At 43.0% G+C, this 21,663-nt stretch overlaps 1 protein-coding gene across 1 annotated transcript in view; it reads left to right on the forward strand.

Annotated features, from left to right (window-relative positions):
- The window catches only part of kcnt1b (potassium sodium-activated channel subfamily T member 1b), a 186,964-nt gene that overhangs the window by 52,905 nt on the left and 112,396 nt on the right, over positions 1-21,663 (forward strand). The window contains exons 3-4 of the mRNA XM_060907052.1: positions 1,617-1,722; positions 3,193-3,273. Coding sequence (XP_060763035.1) covers positions 1,617-1,722; positions 3,193-3,273 — 187 coding nt within the window. The remainder of the gene's footprint in view (positions 1-1,616; positions 1,723-3,192; positions 3,274-21,663) is intronic.

The raw sequence follows: 21,663 nt of genomic DNA on the forward strand, positions 1-21,663 counted from the left end.
CTCAGCATTTTACTGTCCAGTGAGTTGCTCTAGTCATATTCTCACAGTTCGATAGTCAGATAGAAAAGTAAAGGACACTCCATTTGGTATTACTCAAAACTGATATACAGTGTCATATTTGGTGTTATAAAGCTCTGTGCCTTTATATCGTATTGATCAGGTATTGCAGTATTTCATTCATTTTACTATATGCCTAGTCAGTTTAAACAAGTTCCTCTTAAGCATATAGTACCAAGATATACTAAGGAATAAATTAAAAGGAATACAAATAGCCTTGGACACTACACACACATTACATAGTCAAAATTGTCTTTTACCTTCAGGCCAGAGATACAGATCACTCACCTTCAGGACTAAGAGAGCCATGTCAAGTTTTGTGCCTACATCCAGTAAACTCATAAATGGTTATCTTTTTAAGTACCAATATTTTTAACACTCTTTTAATTAATTATTACTTTTTTTTAAATCATGTGTTATTTATTGTGCTTTGCAAGCTTTATTTACCACCGCTAACTGTTGCATGTTGTATGTGACATGTGTGTGGGTAGGTGAATTGGATACACACTGATGCTTTTCATATGTGAAGTTCCTAATGGAAAAGTAAAGTTCTTTGAATTGAATTGAATTGAATTGAATTGAATTGAATTGAATTGAATTGAATTGAAAAAAATACTCATTAGGAGGGCTGTCTGAATGAAGGTATTTGTTAAAATACGATTAAAATGTTCGTATTTTGCATATGAAGGCAAAATAATTCATATTAAGATGTTTAAGATACCAAAGATGTTTATTGAAACATGTGATTCCTGACATTTTAGCTGAATGGCTCTCTTCAATTAGTATCATCTTTCTGTTTAAATCGTAAATAATTTAAAAAGTCATATTACAAGTAAGTTAACAATTGCCGACTTACATAGTGCACTACATGAAAATGAGTTGAAGCCAGAGAATGGAATTCATGTGGATTTCTGCTTGCCTAAAGTCCGGCACACATGGGCAACTTCTCATCGCAAGCGTATTACAATTTTTGGACGCAAGTTTCCTGTCCCAGGTAGTTGCGTGTGTGCGTTATCTGCGACCAGTGGGCGATTTGGAGAAGGGGATGCAAGTCACATGGAAATCACGTGACTACTTCGCAGGCGGGGATTGGCTTAGCCTTTGGAGGTGATCGCTTCGTTACTGCAAAGACACGCACACGCGGCGATATCTCTGTAACAAGTCAGCAACTGGCGATTTTTTTGTCACAGAATGTCAAGCATGTTTGATATCTGTGATCTGTCGCAAGCAACAAAAAATCGCCGTCGCAAATAACCGCACACGAAGCAATTTTTTGCTTGCATCAAAAAGTTGCACGACCAAGCGATGGAAAATTGCCCGTGTGCGCTGGGCTTAAGAAATATAAAACCTAAAATGTCAAGTACAAAATTATTAGCTGAGTTCATGATAAAATTATGATATTACCTTTATTCTACTATTAATATTCACACTATGTGTGACAATATTAAATGTATTTCCATGCAAAACCTTTTAAGTAATTAAAATTTGATGGATTATACTGTTTGTTTGTTTGTTTGTTTGTTTGTTTGTTTGTTTGTTTGTTTGTTTGTTTGTTGAAGGCCTCAGAATACGCCTTTTCAACCTCTCGCTGAAGTTGCTAACATGTCTCCTGTACATCATCCGAGTATCACTGGATGTCCCCATGAATGAAGTCACATGTGGATGGTAAGACAATATGATAAATATAGTGATTTCTTGATACTTCAGAGGTAAACAGACCTAGACTGCTGTACCTGAATAACATCAACAAACTACTTACAGTTGCACGATCTCCAATAAGGTTATGAACCCATTATAGTGCATTTACCTTTCTTTCAAAAGCAGACATCTCGGCTCAGAGAAGCGATGAAGCACTTTGTGTTTATGTGTTGTGTATATGTTTCTGTGGACTTGAGTGTGGGTGTGAGAGAGATAAAGAGTGGAGAACTGGAGCATAGCATGTGGAAATATACTATGACTAGAGAGCACACCAAAATATCAAGGCACTGCTATGTTCCCATAGAAACCAGACACTGGAGGCATAGTTGCATGAGGGGGAATGGGGTATGTAGTCATGTTAATGGAATAATTGGGTTTGAACCCTTTTGAAATATTTTATGACAGATCTAAATATGGTCAACATGACGATAACACACGTATAGCACAGCTAGTTATATATGTGCCAAATAACATGTTTTGTGCAATAATTACGCTATAATGATCTTCATGGGCGGCATGGTGATGTAGTGGTTAGCACTGTCGCCTCACAGCAAGAAGGTTCTAGGTTCGAGCTCAGTGGCCAACGGGGGCCTTTCTGTGTGGAGTTTGCATGTTCTCCCCGTGTCCGCATGGGTTTCCTCCAGGTGCTCCTGTTTCCCCCACAGTCCAAAGACACGCAGGTTAGGCTAATTGGTGACTCTAAATTGACCGTAGGTGTGAATGTGAGTGTGAATGGTTGTTTGTCTGTACTGTATGTGTCAGCCCTGCGATGACCTGGCGACTTGTCCAGGGTGTACCCCGCCTCTCGCCCATAGTCAGCTGGGATAGGCTCCAGCTTGCCTGCGACCCTGCACAGGATAAGCGGTTATGGGTAATGGATGGATGGATGATCTTCATAAAAGTTTAACACAGATCATTATTACCAGTCAGTATTTAACTGAACCAAATGTCAAATGAACACACCACTTATTTTGTTTAAGTGCATTTTATTGGGTACCAGGTACTATTGTGAGAAAAAGGATGAACAATTAAGAGTTGTGCATTTTCCTATTTCTGAAATCGCGCTATGGAAATGGACGTGAGAGACTATAAAATGAAGACAAGGTTTCTTTTTATATCACTTTGCCTATGACTACCATGTGATTTTAATAATTTTCAGTGGTAATTTGTGATATAACAGTGTCTTAAAATGATTAAACAACAAATTCATACCATCACTTCTCTTACTAGTCTGGCATGCATGAGCTTGTAGGAGTTTTCACCTTAATTATACAGATCACATGGTAATTAATTGTACAGTAGTAGGCTATATTTCCTCACCTCACCTGTAATTAATGCCTTGCTACACCACTGCCTGACACCCGTCATGTGCTATTTAAGTGTGTCAACTTTGAAGTGAACTTAATTTTCTGTCTGTTCATGTTACTATTTTTGAAGGAAGAACTGCTCTAATGTCACTGATGCTCCCTGCAGTAAAATCTGTGCCAATCAGACGACAGATTCCATGCCGATCAACTGGTGAGAATTTACTGATGTGTACTGATTTGCTGCATGTAGTTCTTGAACTTTATCACTGAGCAACTACAGGATTGAGATAAATAACCACATATAACTGTTATGTACACTGAGCTGCAGGTTATTAGGTACTCCTATCTTGTGCATGTTGCATCTCTTTTGGCTAACAAAACAGCAAGGTTTCTCCTGCCTATGGATTCTATATGATAGCTGCAGATCCTTGAATGGGAATATTGTACCAAGAGGATATTGTTCCTCTGTGTGGTTGTAAATTTGTCTTGCATGATGCCATATGATCCTGAAGTTTTCGGGGGGTTTTCTCCAAGCTTCAATATACCAATTTTAATACTTCCACCCAGTGTAGATCAGTGGCAAACTGTGACTACTAGAGCTGGAACTTCAGCTCAGCCAAAACTTATCCAGACACCAAAAAAGCAACAGGACAAAGGGTTTTGTAAGGGATTAGTGGCAGGCTGCCAGGTCACTCCATTGTGTGTAGTTGTCAATGTTGAGTTTAAAAGTAACTAAGTAAATTACACAGAGAAATGAATACTTAAGTCTGAGTGAAATGGTGAGCGTGCATGGAAGAAGAGTCTGGAGACAGAAATCTTAGGCTACATCCACATGACAACAGCAACGAGATTTTTTTTTTTTAAATATCGCGTCCACATGGGCAACGGATCAGTAAAATATCAGGTCCATATGGCAACGCAACGCTTGCTGAAAACGATGCAATACACATGCCACACCACTACGTGCGCTGTAAGACGGTCCCATCGGAGACACCAGAACAATAGAAGAAGTAGGACGCATGCGCATGTAACGGGTTTATTTTTTTCCACTTGCCATTGTGTGTAGTGGTGGGGAAATTCTGCGCTGGCCCTTTAAGAGCGCAGGTAGTTATGGGAACGAGGCGCTGGCCTCTTTCAGTTCGTTTTGGAAATGTAAGCGCCAATGTGTGTGAACATTTTGAAAAGCAGTCTTATCCAATAAAAAAAGAAATTCAAGAAATGGTTCAGTTACTTGTTTATTTAAAAGAAAAGCTGTATACAAAAGTGAATGCAATGCAGTGGTTCATACAAAACAGTCTGTTGAAGGGTCTTCTGACCCTTTTCCCCTCTGCCTCCGTTATAGTCAGGTAACTGTTGCTTTGTGTGGAAGGCTGTACTTTCTGTTCATCAAAGCAGGTGTAAATTGTCTGTCTGGCAGGTCAGTCAGGTTAATGTGTAAACAATTTCAATTTCTGTTGTTACGAATGATGTGCGAGAGTGCTGCTTGTTCTAGTCATGTGGTTGTGACGTCATCGTAAACAAATCCGTTCTACTCATCCAGACGACTTCGCAACGGCGCCGTTGCCAGATTTTTCCACTCTGGAACCCGTTCTCAAAAAATATCGTTTTGGGGCACCCAAAACGCCGGTGCCGTGTGGACGCCAGGCCGAAACGATAAACAATTTTATCAGATTCACCTGAATCCGTTGCCGTGTGGACAGGGCCTTAGTTTCTCAGTTGTTAGCCTGTGCTACTTGCTCTCAATAGCAGTGGCTTGACTGCTTTATTAGCATTTGCTAACACTACTGATGAACACTACACAGGTTGGAAGGTGGCTTCACTGCTGTGCTGACGGCACCGACTCGCAGTAAAGCTCGTGTTGGCCTTCGAGAAGGTCTAGGGCGATACATTTTTGGTCCCTCTCACTATAAATCAAAATCTGATTGGCTAATTAATCTGTCACTTCCTATATAAACATACACTGCCATGGCCTTCTGTCCCGGCAATGAAGTCCTAACCAGTGAGTGAGCAGCTCTAAACTCTTCTCAGCCGAGAGACAACAAACAAACAAAAAATCTCATTGTTGGATAACTCGATTTTAATGTTTTCAGGACAGTAACCCTTTCATTTCTGAAGCAAATTTGATAGAAAATGAGGCCAAATTAGAATTAGAAGAGAATAATTAAAATGAAATTATTAAAGAATGAAAGCAATTAAAGAATGAAAGAAATTAAATATAACATTTGAAATGCTGATATGTTCGGGCCTTCTCTGAAGGCCTAGAAGTCCCTGATGGATTCCCTCTGGTGTAGATGCTTTTTCTTGTTCTTTTACTGGCATATCAGCTCATGACATGATCTTTTGCTATTGTAGCCCATTTGAGAAGCCAATAAATGGTTTATTCTAAGATGACAATCTACACACTAATATTGAATTCAGATGCCATTTGTCACTTGTTTTGGCATTGTCGTTGTTCAATTAACAAAGTAGCTGTTGCGAGAAATGTTCTCCTCATGCCTGCATGGGTTTCCTTTGGGCACTCCAGTTTCCTCCCATAGTCCAAAGACTAGATTAGTTCAATTGGCTACTCTAAATTGCCCATAGGTATGTATGTGTCTGTGAATGGCTATCTGTTGGTCGTGCAATGGCTTGGCAGTCTGTCCAGGGTGTGCCCTGCCTCTCACCCGATGTCAGCTGGGGTGGACTCCAGCTTCCCTGTGACCTGCAATGGATAAGCGATATAGAAAATGAATGAACTGCATAATATGCTGGGAGTAAGCCAAGAGTGTGTTGCTATGGTCATGAAGACAACAAGAAATAACAGCAATCTTGAATTATTTCATGATCAAAAAGCAGTGTTCTGCTAAAATCTCAAGAGGAGGAACTGCAGCATCTTCTACAAAACAAATGAATCTTATGGCATTTAAACAGTATCTTTAATAAAGAGCACAAGGAGAGCTGACCAGAGAGCATAGAGCAGTATCAAAGAGTGTGGTCGTTAAAAATGAGTGCAAGGTGCCTTGAATTGATCATCACAAAGGTATCCTTTAACGTATGAGAGCACTCTATTTCTTTGAGTATGGAGCACTGAGACATGCACACTTCCTTTTGCCAGGGTTTCTTTCATGGTGCAATTCACAGTATGTTACACTCAATTTAAGACCCCTTTCACTGATACTGCTGTGTGCTCAAACTGCTCACACTCTGCACGAAGAGTGTATTGCTACCAGCACACTGCAGCAACCAACATGAACAAAGCTAAGTAAAATGTTCCATGACATCCTTGATTGCTTAATACTAAGTATTACTCATTGCAGTATTAGTATTTTTCCTGCTAAAAAAACATGCACTAATTGTACTCAGTCTGAGGCTACATCCACACGACAACAGCAACGAGATTTTTTTTTTAAATATCGCGTCCACATGGGCAACAGATCAGTAAAATATCAGGTTCATATGGCAATGCAACGCTTGCTGAAAACGATGCAATACACATGCCACACCACTATGTGCGCTGTAAGACGGTCCCATCGGAGACACCAGAACAATAGAAGAAGTAGACGCATGCGCATAAACCCCTTCTCCTGTAGCATTAGCCACATAAAGTTTTGATTATTAATCAGTAGCGTAAAACGAAAGACGCAGAAAGAGGAATGAATGGGGGTAGATGGAAGCCGGTACGCCAACATTCTGATATCCTCCAGAATTCTTTAATGGTCCGGAATAAATTGAATGCTACACGTTGATGGATTACTTTGTTCTTCTACGCCCTTTTTGAGGAATGTATTGTCGGACTTAAACCAACATCTGAAGAGGTGAGATCGCTCCTTTTTTTTTTTTCTATGTTTGCTGGCGGGATTATTTTTGTTTTTGGAAAGCGCACGGGCGGTGCGCGGTTTGGTACTGCTTCTGCAGTGTTTGGACTAAAGACTCTGCCCTAAGGGCTATTCTCTCACTCTCTCTCTCTCTCTCTCTCTCTCTCTCTCACTTTGTACCATTACACAATAAATATTCACAGTGAAAATATTTTGTAAGCGCGTTTCATGAACCAAGTTATAGGATTTGTTGACAACTCGCATCGAGTTCGTTACACTTCTACCCGGCATGAAGCACTGACAGTCGTGGTTGTGACGTCATCGTAAACAAATCCGTTCTACTCATCCAGACGACTTCGCAACGACGCCGTTGCCAGATTTTTTCACTCTGGAACCCGTTCTCAAAAGATTTTGTTTTGGGGCACCCAAAACGCCGGTGCCGTGTGGACGCCAGGCCGAAACGATAAACAATTTTATCAGATTCACCTGAATCCGTTGCCGTGTGGACAGGGCCTGAAACTATTTGGTATTGATGTATCCCTATTAGAAATGCTTGGCCATCAGGTTTGGGTGATGAAATACTATATTTAAGCATATATAGCACAAGCAAGAGTGGGGTTATACTGAATATCAACACAGCTTTGATTCAGCCGTAGGCAAGCCTGCAGGGTGAGTACTGTAAGTAATCACAGCCATCCCGATATTCAGTATTACCACATAATTAGGGGCCAAGCAGCGAAGCTGGCGAAGGCCCCTAATGAGTTTGTCGGTTTTCTTATTATTATTATTATTATTATTATTAGGGGCCAAGCAGCGAAGCTGGCGAAGGCCCCTAATGAGTTTGTCGGTTTTCTTATTATTATTATTATTATTATTATTATTATTATTATTATTATTATTATTCAACTTTCTTCTCCTATGGGAAGTCAATGGCAGCCCATAGAACCACACATAGGAAAATGCTCAAATTTGGCACACACATTGGAGACAGTCTCAGCATTCCCCACAACAATTTTTAGGTCCCCAGCCCCAACCCTCTAGCGCCACCAGCAGGTCAAAGTTGCAGGTACATTTCTGCTTGTAACTTTTGAACCGTTGGTCCGATTTTCAAAAACTTGGTATCCCTGGAATCCTTGGGTCAAGACGAATCCAAAGCACCCCATGACGTCATTTTCCGCCCATATAGTTTTCCCGCCATTTTGAATTTTGTGAAAATCACTTAAAATGCTTCTCCTCCCTCAATTTTGGACCAATTTCTCCCAAACTTGGTAGATGGCAACTTTGGACTAAGCTGCACAAGAAACTTACCCGGTTTTTAGAATTTCATAAGCGTTTGGCCGTGGCAGCCAATCAAAATTGGCGGCGCAGACGCCAAACAGGAAGTGTGCTCATATTTCGGCCGCCCTTTGGCGTATCTTAACGAAACTTGGTGAGTTTATGCCATACCCCTCGATGAAGGACCCCAAAAAATTTGGAACAAATTGGCTGCTAGGGGGCGCTATAACTAGGAAAAATGTCTTTTGGCTCATATCTCATGATGCGTTTTGGCTAGAAACAAAATTCCACTGCCTATGGAATCCTTGGCTCAAGTCGAATCTATCGCACCCTATGACGTCATATTCTGCCTTGAGGATTTTCCGCCATTTTGAATTTTGTTAAAATCAATGAAATTCTATGGAAACCCATAGAACCGTCTGACGACAGGTTTTCAAATTTGGCACACTGATTCTAGGCTGCCTCACGGTTCTTGTCAGCAAATTTCAACTCAGCATCTCAAACTCTCTAGCGCCAACAACAGGTCAAAGTTGCAAGTACATTTCTGCTTGTTACTTTTGAACCGTATGTCTCATCGTCAAAATCTTAGTACGGCTGGAATCCTTGGGTCAACCCGAATCCAACGCACCCTATGGCGTCATATTCCGCCTGGTATATTTTCCGCCATTTTGAATTTTGTGAAAATCAATTAAAATGCTTCTCCTCCCTCAATTTTTGACCAATTCCTTCCAAACTTGGTACATGGCAACTTTGGACTAAGCTGCACTAAAAACTTACCCGGTTTTTCGAATTTCATAAGCGTTTGGCCGTGGCTGCCAATCAAATTTGGCTGTGCAGACGCGAAACAGGAAGTGTGCTCATATCTCGGCAGCCCTTTGACCTTTCTTAACCAAACTTGGTGGGATTATGCACCACCCCTCCAAAATGGCCCATACCACATTTGGTGCACATTGGCCATTAGGGGGCGCTATAACTTTCCAAAATGTGTTTTGGCTCTTACATCATTGAGCTCATATCTCAGCAGTCTTTTAGCACAGACACACACACACACACACACACCTAGTACACTGGAAGTAATTTCAGCCATCACAGTCAATCGAATTTGACGGTGAAGCCGTGCATGCCTCTAACCGTCTGGTTGGAGGTACATTCCTGCTTGTAAACACTTCCTGTGCGTGCCTATGACCGTCTGCCTGGTCAGTAGTTTCTGTTGCCATGGCAACTTAGGCTGGGTCACACTGCTTGGCCCCGGATTGCTGCTTGCAGCTATATTTGGGGGCCAAGCAGCGAAGCTGCGAAGGCACCCATAGTGATTCTACTGTTTCTTATTATTATTATTATTATTATTATTATTATTATTATTCAACGTTCTTCCGCCTCTGCAAGTCTATGGCAGCCCATAGAACCGTCTGGTAAAAAGTTGGGAAATTTTGCACACTGATTCTAGACAGTGTCAACATTAATCTCAGCGAATTTCAGGCCTCTACCTCAAACACTTTAGCGCCACCAACAGGTCAAAGTTGCAGGTACATTTCTGCTTGTAACTTTTGAACCGTTGGTCCGATTTTCAAAAACTTGGTATCCCTGGAGTCCTTGGGTCAAGACGAATCCAACGGACCCCATGACGTCATTTTCCGCCCATATAGTTTTCCCGCCATTTTGAATTTTGTGAAAATCACTTAAAACGCTTCTCCTCCCTCAATTTTTGAACAATTTCTCCCAAACTTGGTAAATCGCAACTTTGGACTAAGCTTCACAGGAAACATACCCGGTTTTTAGAATTTCTTAAGCGTTTGGCCATGGCAGGCAATCAAATTTGGCTGCGAAGACGCAAAACAGGAAGTGTGCTCATATCTCGGCCGCCCTTTGGCGTATCTTAATGAAACTTGGTGGCCTTATGCAACACCCCTCCCCAAAGGGCAACAACGAATTTGGAACAAATTGGCTGCTAGGGGGCGCTATAACTAGCAAAAATGTCTTTTGGCTCATATCTCATGATACGTTTGGGCTAGAAACATAATTCCACTATGTCAGGAATCTGTGGCTCAAAACGAATCCATCGCACCCTATGACGTCACTATCTGCCTTGAGGATTTTCCGCCATTTTGAATTTTGTTAAAATCAATGAAATTCTATGGCAACACATAGAACCGTCTGATTAGAGGTTTTTAAACTTGGCACACTGATTCTAGGCTGCCTCAAGGATCTTGTCACCAAATTTCAACTCAGCACCTCAAACTCTCTAGCGCCACCAACAGGTCAAAGTCGCGGGTACATTTCTGCTTGTTACTTTTGAACCATACGTCTGATCATCAAAATCTTAGTAGTGCTGGAATGGTTGGGTCAAAAGGAATCCAACGCACCCTGTCTCGTCATATTCCACCCAGGAGATTTTCCGCCATTTTGAATTATGTGAAAATCAATTAAAATGCTTCTCCTCCCTCAATTTTTGAACAATTTCTCCCAAACTTGGTAGATGGCAACTGGGGACGAAGCTGCACAAGAAACATACCCGGTTTTTAGAATTTCCTAAGCGTTTGGCCGTGGCAGCCAATCAAAATTGGCTGGCAGATGCAAAACAGGAAGTGTGCTCATTTCTCGGCCAACCTTTGGCGTATCTTAACAAAACTTGGTGGCTTTATGCAACACCCCTCCCCAAAGGGCAGCAAAAAATTTGTAACAAATTGGCTGCTAGGGGGCGCTATAACTAGGAAAAATGTCTTTTGGCTCATATCTCATGATGCGCTTTGGCTAGAAACAAAATTCCACTATGTCAGGAATCGTTGGGTCAAGACGAATCCATTGCACCACATGACGTAATATTCTGACTTGAGGATTTTCCGCCATTTTGAATTTTGTTAAAATCAATGAAATTCTATGGCAACACATAGAACCGTCTGACTAGAGGCTTTTAAACTTGGCACACTGATTCTAGGCTGCCTCAAGGATCTTCTCACCAAATTTCAACTCAGCACCTCAAACTCTCTAGCGCCACCAACAGGTCAAAGTTGCAGGTACATTTCTGCTTGTTACTTTTGAACCATACGTCTCATCATCAAAATCTTAGTATCCCTCTAATCCTTGGGTCAAAAGGAATCCAACGCGCCCTGTCTCGTCATATTCCACCTAGTAGATTTTCCGCCATTTTGAATTATGTGCAAATCAATTAAAATGCTTCTCCTCCCTCAATTTTTGAACAATTTCTCCCAAACTTGGTAGATGGCAACTGGGGACGAAGCTGCATAAGAAACATACCCGGTTTTCAGACTTTCGTAAGCGTTTGGCCATGGCAGCCAATCAAAATTGGCTGGCAGATGCAAAACAGGAAGTGTGCTCATTTCTCGGCCACCCTTTGGCGTATCTTAAGAAAACTTGGTGGCATTATGCGCCACCCCTCCCGAAAGGGCAGCAAAAAATTTGGAACAAATTGGCTGCTAGGGGGCGCTATAACTAGGAAAAATGTCTTTTGGCTCATATCTCATGATGTGTTTTGGCTAGAAACAAGATTCCACAATGGCAGGAATCCTTGGCTCAAGCCGAATCCATTGGACTCTATGACGTCATATTCTGACTTGAGGATTTTCCGACATTTTGAATTTTGTTAACATCAATGAAATTCGATGGCACCCCATAGAACCGTATGACTAGAGGTTTTCAAATTTTGCAGACTGATTCTTGGCTCCCTCAAGGGTCTTGTTACCAAATTTCAACTCAGCACCTCAAACTCTCTAGCGCCACCAACAGGTCAAAGTCGCAGTTTTGGAAGCTTACACACACTCACTCTCTCTCACACACACACACACACACACACACACACACACACACACACACACACATACACACTCACTCACTCTCTCTCACACACACTCTCTCTCTGTCTCTCACACACACACTCACTCTCTCTATCACACACACTCTCACACACACACTCACTCTCTCACACACACTCACTCTCTCTCACACACACACACGCACTCACTCACACACACACACACACACACACACACACACACACACACACACACACACACACACACACTCTCTCTCTCACACACACACTCACTCTCTCTCACTCACTCACACACACGCACTCACTCTCTCACACAGACTCTCTCACTCTCTCACACACACACAGTCACTCTCTCTCTCACTCAAACAGACTCTCTCTCTCTCACACACACTCTCTGACACACACACTCTCTCTAACACACACTCTCTCTCTCTCACACACACACTCACTCTCTCTCTCTCACACACACTCTCACTCTCTCACACACACACTCACTCACTCTCTCACACACACACACACACACACACACACACACACACACACACACACTCTCTCACACACACACACTCACTCTCTCTCTCTCACACACACACACACACACACACACACACACACACACACACACACACACACACTCTCTCTCACACACACACACACACACACACACACACACACTCTCTCTCTCTCACACACACTCTCTCCCACACACTCTCTCTCCCACACACACTCTCTCTCTCCCACACATACACACTCTCACACACACACTCTCTCTCTCTCTCTCACACACACACTCTCACACACACACACACACACACACACACACACACACACACACACACACACACACACTCTCTCTCTCTCACACACACACACTCTCACACACACACACTCTCTCATGCACACTCTCTCACACACACACTCTCTCACTCACACACACACACACACACACACACACACACACACACACACACCTAGTACACTTGAAGTAATTTCAGCCATCACAGTCAATCGAATTTGATGGTGAAGCCACCAAACAGCAAATGACCTTGTATCTCAGTCAAACGATGGTATATCGACATGAAACTTCTTGTGGGTGCTCGTGACCATCTGTCTGGCCCAAATGCATTCTGCGAGCCTGACGACTAGGCTCATAGGCTGCTTGGCCCCCACATTGCTGCTTGCAGCTATATTTATTATTAGGGGCCAAGCAGCGAAGCTGGCGAAGGCCCCTAATGAGTTTGTCGGTTTTCTTATTATTATTATTATTATTATTATTAGGGGCCAAGCAGCGAAGCTGGCGAAGGCCCCTAATGAGTTTGTCGGTTTTCTTATTATTATTATTATTATTATTAGGGGCCAAGCAGCGAAGCTGGCGAAGGCCCCTAATGAGTTTGTCGGTTTTCTTATTATTATTATTATTATTATTATTATTCAACTTTCTTCTCCTATGGGAAGTCAATGGCAGCCCATAGAACCACACATAGGAAAATGCTCAAATTTGGCACACACATTGGAGACAGTCTCAGCATTCCCCACAACAATTTTTAGGTCCCCAGCCCCAACCCTCTAGCGCCACCAGCAGGTCAAAGTTGCAGGTACATTTCTGCTTGTAACTTTTGAACCGTTGGTCCGATTTTCAAAAACTTGGTATCCCTGGAATCCTTGGGTCAAGACGAATCCAAAGCACCCCATGACGTCATTTTCCGCCCATATAGTTTTCCCGCCATTTTGAATTTTGTGAAAATCACTTAAAATGCTTCTCCTCCCTCAATTTTGGACCAATTTCTCCCAAACTTGGTAGATGGCAACTTTGGACTAAGCTGCACAAGAAACTTACCCGGTTTTTAGAATTTCATAAGCGTTTGGCCGTGGCAGCCAATCAAAATTGGTGGCGCAGACGCCAAACAGGAAGTGTGCTCATATTTCGGCCGCCCTTTGGCGTATCTTAACGAAACTTGGTGAGTTTATGCCATACCCCTCGATGAAGGACCCCAAAAAATTTGGAACAAATTGGCTGCTAGGGGGCGCTATAACTAGGAAAAATGTCTTTTGGCTCATATCTCATGATGCGTTTTGGCTAGAAACAAAATTCCACTGCCTATGGAATCCTTGGCTCAAGTCGAATCTATCGCACCCTATGACGTCATATTCTGCCTTGAGGATTTTCCGCCATTTTGAATTTTGTTAAAATCAATGAAATTCTATGGAAACCCATAGAACCGTCTGACGACAGGTTTTCAAATTTGGCACACTGATTCTAGGCTGCCTCACGGTTCTTGTCAGCAAATTTCAACTCAGCATCTCAAACTCTCTAGCGCCAACAACAGGTCAAAGTTGCAAGTACATTTCTGCTTGTTACTTTTGAACCGTATGTCTCATCGTCAAAATCTTAGTATGGCTGGAATCCTTGGGTCAACCCGAATCCAACGCACCCTATGGCGTCATATTTCGCCTGGTATATTTTCCGCCATTTTGAATTTTGTGAAAATCAATTAAAATGCTTCTCCTCCCTCAATTTTTGACCAATTCCTTCCAAACTTGTTACATGGCAACTTTGGACTAAGCTGCACTAAAAACTTACCCGGTTTTTCGAATTTCATAAGCGTTTGGCCGTGGCTGCCAATCAAATTTGGCTGTGCAGACGCGAAACAGGAAGTGTGCTCATATCTCGGCAGCCCTTTGACCTTTCTTAACCAAACTTGGTGGGATTATGCACCACCCCTCCAAAATGGCCCATACCACATTTGGTGCACATTGGCCATTAGGGGGCGCTATAACTTTCCAAAATGTGTTTTGGCTCTTACATCATTGAGCTCATATCTCAGCAGTCTTTTAGCACAGACACACACACACACACACACACACACACCTAGTACACTGGAAGTAATTTCAGCCATCACAGTCAATCGAATTTGACGGTGAAGCCGTGCATGCCTCTAACCGTCTGGTTGGAGGTACATTCCTGCTTGTAAACACTTCCTGTGCGTGCCTATGACCGTCTGCCTGGTCAGTAGTTTCTGTTGCCATGGCAACTTAGGCTGGGTCACACTGCTTGGCCCCGGATTGCTGCTTGCAGCTATATTTATTATTCATCTTTCTTCTCCTATGGGAAGTCAATGGCAGCCCATAGAGCCACACATAGGAAAATGCTCAAATTTGGCACACACATTTGAGACAGTCTCAGCATTCCCCATAACAATTTTTAGGTCCCGACCCCCAACCCTCTAGCGCCACCAGCAGGTCAAAGTTTCAGGTACATTTCTGCTTGTAACTTTTGAACCGTTGGTCCGATTTTCAAAAACTTGGTATCCCTGGAATCCTTAGGTCAAGACGAATCCAAAGCACCCCATGACGTCATTTTCCGCCCATATAGTTTTCCCGCCATTTTGAATTTTGTGAAAATCACTTAAAATGCTTCTCCTCCCTCAATTTTTGACAAATTTCTCCCAAACTTGGTAGATGGCAACTGGGGACTAAGCTGCACAAGAAACTTACCCGGATTTTAGAATTTCATAAGCGTTTGGCCGTGGCAGCCAATCAAATTTGGCTGCGCAGACGCCAAACAGGAAGTGTGCTCATATTTCGGCCGCCCTTTGGCGTATCTTAACGAAACTTGGTGAGATTATGCCCCACCCCTGCATGAAGGAACACAAAAAAATTGGAACAAATTGGCTGCTAGGGGGCGCTATAACTAGGAAAAATGACTTTTGGCTCATATCTCATGATGCGTTTGGGGTAGAAACAAAATTCCACTATCTCTGGAATCCTTGGGTCAAGACGAATCTATCGCACCCTATGACGTCATATTCTGCCTTGAGGATTTTCCGCCATTTTGAATTTTGTTAAAATCAATGAAATTCTATGGCAACCCATAGAACTGTCTGAGTAGAGGTTTTCAAATTTGGCACACTGATTCTAGGCTGCCTCAAGGTTCTTGTCAGCAAATTTCAACTCATCATCTCAAACTGTCTAGCGCCACCAACAGGTCAAAGTTGCAGGTACATTTCTGCTTGTTACTTTTGAACTGTACTTCTGATCGTCAAAATCTAAGTATCTATGGGATCCTTGGGTCAACACGAATCCAACGCACCCTATGGCGTCATATTCCGCCTGGTATATTTTCCGCCATTTTGAATTTTGTGAAAATCAATTAAAATGCTTCTCCTCCCTCAATCTTTGACCAATTCCTTCCAAGCTTGGTACATGGCAACTTTGGACTAAGCTGCACATAAAACTTACCCGGTTTTTCGAATTTCATAAGCGTTTGGCCGTGGCGGCCAATCAAATTTGGCCGTGCAGATGTGAAACAGGAAGTGTGGTCATATCTCGGCAGCCCTTTGACCTTTCTTAACCAAACTTGGTGGGATTATGCCCCACCCCTCCAAAAGGTCCCATACCACATTTGGTGCACATTGGCCATTAGGGGGCGCTATAACTTTCCAAAATGTATTTAGGATCATATATCATTGAGCTCATATCTCAGCAGTCTCTTAGCACACACACACACCTAGTACACTTGAAGTAATTTCAGGCATCACAGTCAATCGATTTTGATGGTGACGCCGTGCATGCCTCTACCCATCTGGTTGGAGGTACATTTCTGCTTGTAAACACTTCCTGTGCGTGCCTCTGATCGTCTGCCTGGTCAGTTCTTTCTGTTGCCATGGCAACTTAGGCTGGGTCACGTTGCTTGGCCCCGCATTGCTGCTTGCAGCTATATTTATTATTCAACTTTCTTCTCCTATGGGAAGTCAATGGCAGCCCATAGAACCACACATAGGAAAATGCTCAAATTTGGCACACACATTGGAGACAGTCTCAGCATTCCCCACAACAATTTTTAGGTCCCCAGCCCCAACCCTCTAGCGCCACCAGCAGGTCAAAGTTGCAGGTACATTTCTGCTTGTAACTTTTGAACCGTTGGTCCGATTTTCAAAAACTTGGTATCCCTGGAATCCTTGGGTCAAGACGAATCCAAAGCACCCCATGACGTCATTTTCCGCCCATATAGTTTTCCCGCCATTTTGAATTTTGTGAAAATCACTTAAAATGCTTCTCCTCCCTCAATTTTGGACCAATTTCTCCCAAACTTGGTAGATGGCAACTTTGGACTAAGCTGCACAAGAAACTTACCCGGTTTTTAGAATTTCATAAGCGTTTGGCCGTGGCAGCCAATCAAAATTGGCGGCGCAGACGCCAAACAGGAAGTGTGCTCATATTTCGGCCGCCCTTTGGCGTATCTTAACGAAACTTGGTGAGTTTATGCCATACCCCTCGATGAAGGACCCCAAAAAATTTGGAACAAATTGGCTGCTAGGGGGCGCTATAACTAGGAAAAATGTCTTTTGGCTCATATCTCATGATGCGTTTTGGCTAGAAACAAAATTCCACTGCCTATGGAATCCTTGGCTCAAGTCGAATCTATCGCACCCTATGACGTCATATTCTGCCTTGAGGATTTTCCGCCATTTTGAATTTTGTTAAAATCAATGAAATTCTATGGAAACCCATAGAACCGTCTGACGACAGGTTTTCAAATTTGGCACACTGATTCTAGGCTGCCTCACGGTTCTTGTCAGCAAATTTCAACTCAGCATCTCAAACTCTCTAGCGCCAACAACAGGTCAAAGTTGCAAGTACATTTCTGCTTGTTACTTTTGAACCGTATGTCTGATCGTCAAAATCTTAGTATGGCTGGAATCCTTGGGTCAACCCGAATCCAACGCACCCTATGGCGTCATATTCCGCCTGGTATATTTTCCGCCATTTTGAATTTTGTGAAAATCAATTAAAATGCTTCTCCTCCCTCAATTTTTGACCAATTCCTTCCAAACTTGGTACATGGCAACTTTGGACTAAGCTGCACTAAAAACTTACCCGGTTTTTCGAATTTCATAAGCGTTTGGCCGTGGCTGCCAATCAAATTTGGCTGTGCAGACGCGAAACAGGAAGTGTGCTCATATCTCGGCAGCCCTTTGACCTTTCTTAACCAAACTTGGTGGGATTATGCACCACCCCTCCAAAATGGCCCATACCACATTTGGTGCACATTGGCCATTAGGGGGCGCTATAACTTTCCAAAATGTGTTTTGGCTCTTACATCATTGAGCTCATATCTCAGCAGTCTTTTAGCACAGACACACACACACACACACACCTAGTACACTGGAAGTAATTTCAGCCATCACAGTCAATCGAATTTGACGGTGAAGCCGTGCATGCCTCTACCCATCTGGTTGGAGGTACATTCCTGCTTGTAAACACTTCCTGTGCGTGCCTATGACCGTCTGCCTGGTCAGTAGTTTCTGTTGCCATGGCAACTTAGGCTGGGTCACACTGCTTGGCCCCGGATTGCTGCTTGCAGCTATATTTAGGGGCCAAGCAGCGAAGCTGGCGAAGGCCCCTAATGAGTTTGTCGGTTTTCTTATTATTATTATTTATTATTATTATTATTCAACTTTCTTCTCCTATGGGAAGTCAATGGCAGCCCATAGAACCACACATAGGAAAATGCTCAAATTTGGCACACACATTGGAGACAGTCTCAGCATTCCCCACAACAATTTTTAGGTCCCCAGCCCCAACCCTCTAGCGCCACCAGCAGGTCAAAGTTGCAGGTACATTTCTGCTTGTAACTTTTGAACCGTTGGTCCGATTTTCAAAAACTTGGTATCCCTGGAATCCTTGGGTCAAGACGAATCCAAAGCACCCCATGACGTCATTTTCCGCCCATATAGTTTTCCCGCCATTTTGAATTTTGTGAAAATCACTTAAAATGCTTCTCCTCCCTCAATTTTGGACCAATTTCTCCCAAACTTGGTAGATGGCAACTGTGGACTAAGCTGCACAAGAAACTTACCCGGTTTTTAGAAGTTCATAAGCGTTTGGCCGTGGCAGCCAATCAAAATTGGAGGCTCAGACGCCAAACAGGAAGTGTGCTCATATTTCGGCCGCCCTTTGGCGTATCTTAACGAAACTTGGTGACTTTATGCCACACCCCTCCATGAAGGACCCCAAAAAATTTGGAACAAATTGGCTGCTAGGGGGCGCTATAACTAGGAAAAATGTCTTTTGGCTCATATCTCATGATGCGTTTTGGCTAGAAACAAAATTCCACTGCCTATGGAATCCTTGGGTCAAGTCGAATCTATCGCACCCTATGACGTCATATTCTGCCTTGAGGATTTTCCGCCATTTTGAATTTTGTTAAAATCAATGAAATTCTATGGAAACCCATAGAACCGTCTGACGACAGGTTTTCAAATTTGGCACACTGATTCTAGGCTGCCTCACAGTTCTTGTCAGCAAATTTCAACTCAGCATCTCAAACTCTCTAGCGCCAACAACAGGTCAAAGTTGCAAGTACATTTCTGCTTGTTACTTTTGAACCGTATGTCTGATCGTCAAAATCTTAGTATGGCTGGAATCCTTGGGTCAACCCGAATCCAACGCACCCTATGGCGTCATATTCGGCCTGGTATATTTTCCGCCATTTTGAATTTTGTGAAAATCAATTAAAATGCTTCTCCTCCCTCAATTTTTGACCAATTCCTTCCAAACTTGGTAGATGGCAACTTTGGACTAAGCTGCACTAAAAACTTACCCGGTTTTTCGAATTTCATAAGCGTTTGGCCGTGGCTGCCAATCAAATTTGGCTGTGCAGACGCGAAACAGGAAGTGTGCTCATATCTCGGCAGCCCTTTGACCTTTCTTAACCAAACTTGGTGGGATTATGCACCACCCCTCCAAAATGGCCCATACCACATTTGGTGCACATTGGCCATTAGGGGGCGCTATAACTTTCCAAAATGTGTTTTGGCTCTTACATCATTGAGCTCATATCTCAGCAGTCTTTTAGCACAGACACACACACACACACACACACCTAGTACACTGGAAGTAATTTCAGCCATCACAGTCAATCGAATTTGACGGTGAAGCCGTGCATGCCTCTAACCGTCTGGTTGGAGGTACATTCCTGCTTGTAAACACTTCCTGTGCGTGCCTATGACCGTCTGCCTGGTCAGTTCTTTCTGTTGCCATGGCAACTTAGGCTGGGTCACACTGCTTGGCCCCGGATTGCTGCTTGCAGCTATATTTAGGGGCCAAGCAGCGAAGCTGGCGAAGGCCCCTAATGAGTTTGTCGGTTTTCTTATTATTATTATTATTATTATTATTATTCAACTTTCTTCTCCTATGGGATGTCAATGGCAGCCCATAGAACCACACATAGGAAAATGCTCAAATTTGGCACACACATTCTAGACAGTCTCAGCATTCCCCACAACAATTTTTAGGTCCCCACCCCCAACCCTCTAGCGCCACCAGCAGGTCAAAGTTGCAGGTACATTTCTGCTTGTAACTTTTGAACCGTTGGTCCGATTTTCAAAAACTTGGTATCCCTGGAATCCTTGGGTCAAGACGAATCCAACGCACCCCATGACGTCATTTTCCGCCCATATAGTTTTCCCGCCATTTTGAATTTTGTGAAAATCAATTAAAATGCTTCTCCTCCCTCAATTTTTGACCAATTTCTCCCAAACTTGGTAGATGGCAACTGTGGACTAAGCTCCACAAGAAACTTACCCGGTTTTTAGAATTTCATAAGCGTTTGGCCGTGGCAGCCAATCAAAATTGACGGCGCAGACGCCAAACAGGAAGTGTGCTCATATCTCTGCCGCCCTTTGGCGTATCTTAACGAAACTTGGTGGCTTTATGCACTACCCCTCCAAAATGGCCCACAAAAAATTTGGAACAAATGGGCTGCTAGGGGGCGCTATAACTAGGAAAAATGACTTTTGGCTCATATCTCATGATCCGTTTGGGCTAGAAACAAACTTCCACTGCGTCTGGAATCCTTGGGTCAAGACGAATCCATCGCACCCTATGACGTCATATTCTGCCTTGAGGATTTTCCGCCATTTTGAATTTTGTTAAAATCAATGAAATTCTATGGCAACCCATAGAACCGTCTGACTAGAGGTTTTCAAATTATGCACACTGATTCTAGGCTGCCTCAAGGTTCTTGTCACCAAATTTCAACTCACCACCTCAAACTCTCTAGCGCCACCAACAGGTCAAATTTGCAGGTACATTTCTGCTTGTTACTTTTGAACCGTATGTCTGATCGTCAATATCTTAGGATCGCTGGAATACGTCAATCAAAACGAATCCAATGCACCCTATAGCGTCATATTCCGCCTGGTATATTTTCCGCCATTTTGAATTTTGTGAAAATCAATTAAAATGCTTCTCCTCCCTCAATTTTTGACCAATTCCTTCCAAACTTGGTAGTTGGCAACTTTGGACTAAGCTGCAGAAAAACCTTACCCGGTTTTTAGAAATTCATAAGCGTTTGGCCGTGGCTGCCAATCAAATTTGGCGTTGCAGACGCAAAACAGGAAGTGTGCTCATATCTCGGCAGCCCTTTGACCTTTCTTAACCAAACTTGGTGGGATTGTGTCTCACCCATCCAAAAGGGCCCTTACCAGATTTGGTGCACATTGGCCATTAGGGGGCGCTATAACTTTCCAAAATGTCTTTTGGCTCATATATCATTGAGCTCATATCTCAGCAGTCTTTTAGCACACACAGACACACACCTAGTACACTTGAAGTAATTTCAGCCATCACAGTCAATCGAATTTGATGGTGAAGCCGTGCATGCCTCTAACCATCTGGTTGGAGGTACATTTCTGCTTGTAAACACTTCCTGTGCGTGCCTATGACCGTCTGCCTGGTC

This window comes from Neoarius graeffei, chromosome 24 (genome assembly GCF_027579695.1).
Source record: "Neoarius graeffei isolate fNeoGra1 chromosome 24, fNeoGra1.pri, whole genome shotgun sequence".
Classification (NCBI taxonomy): Eukaryota; Metazoa; Chordata; class Actinopteri; order Siluriformes; family Ariidae; genus Neoarius; species Neoarius graeffei.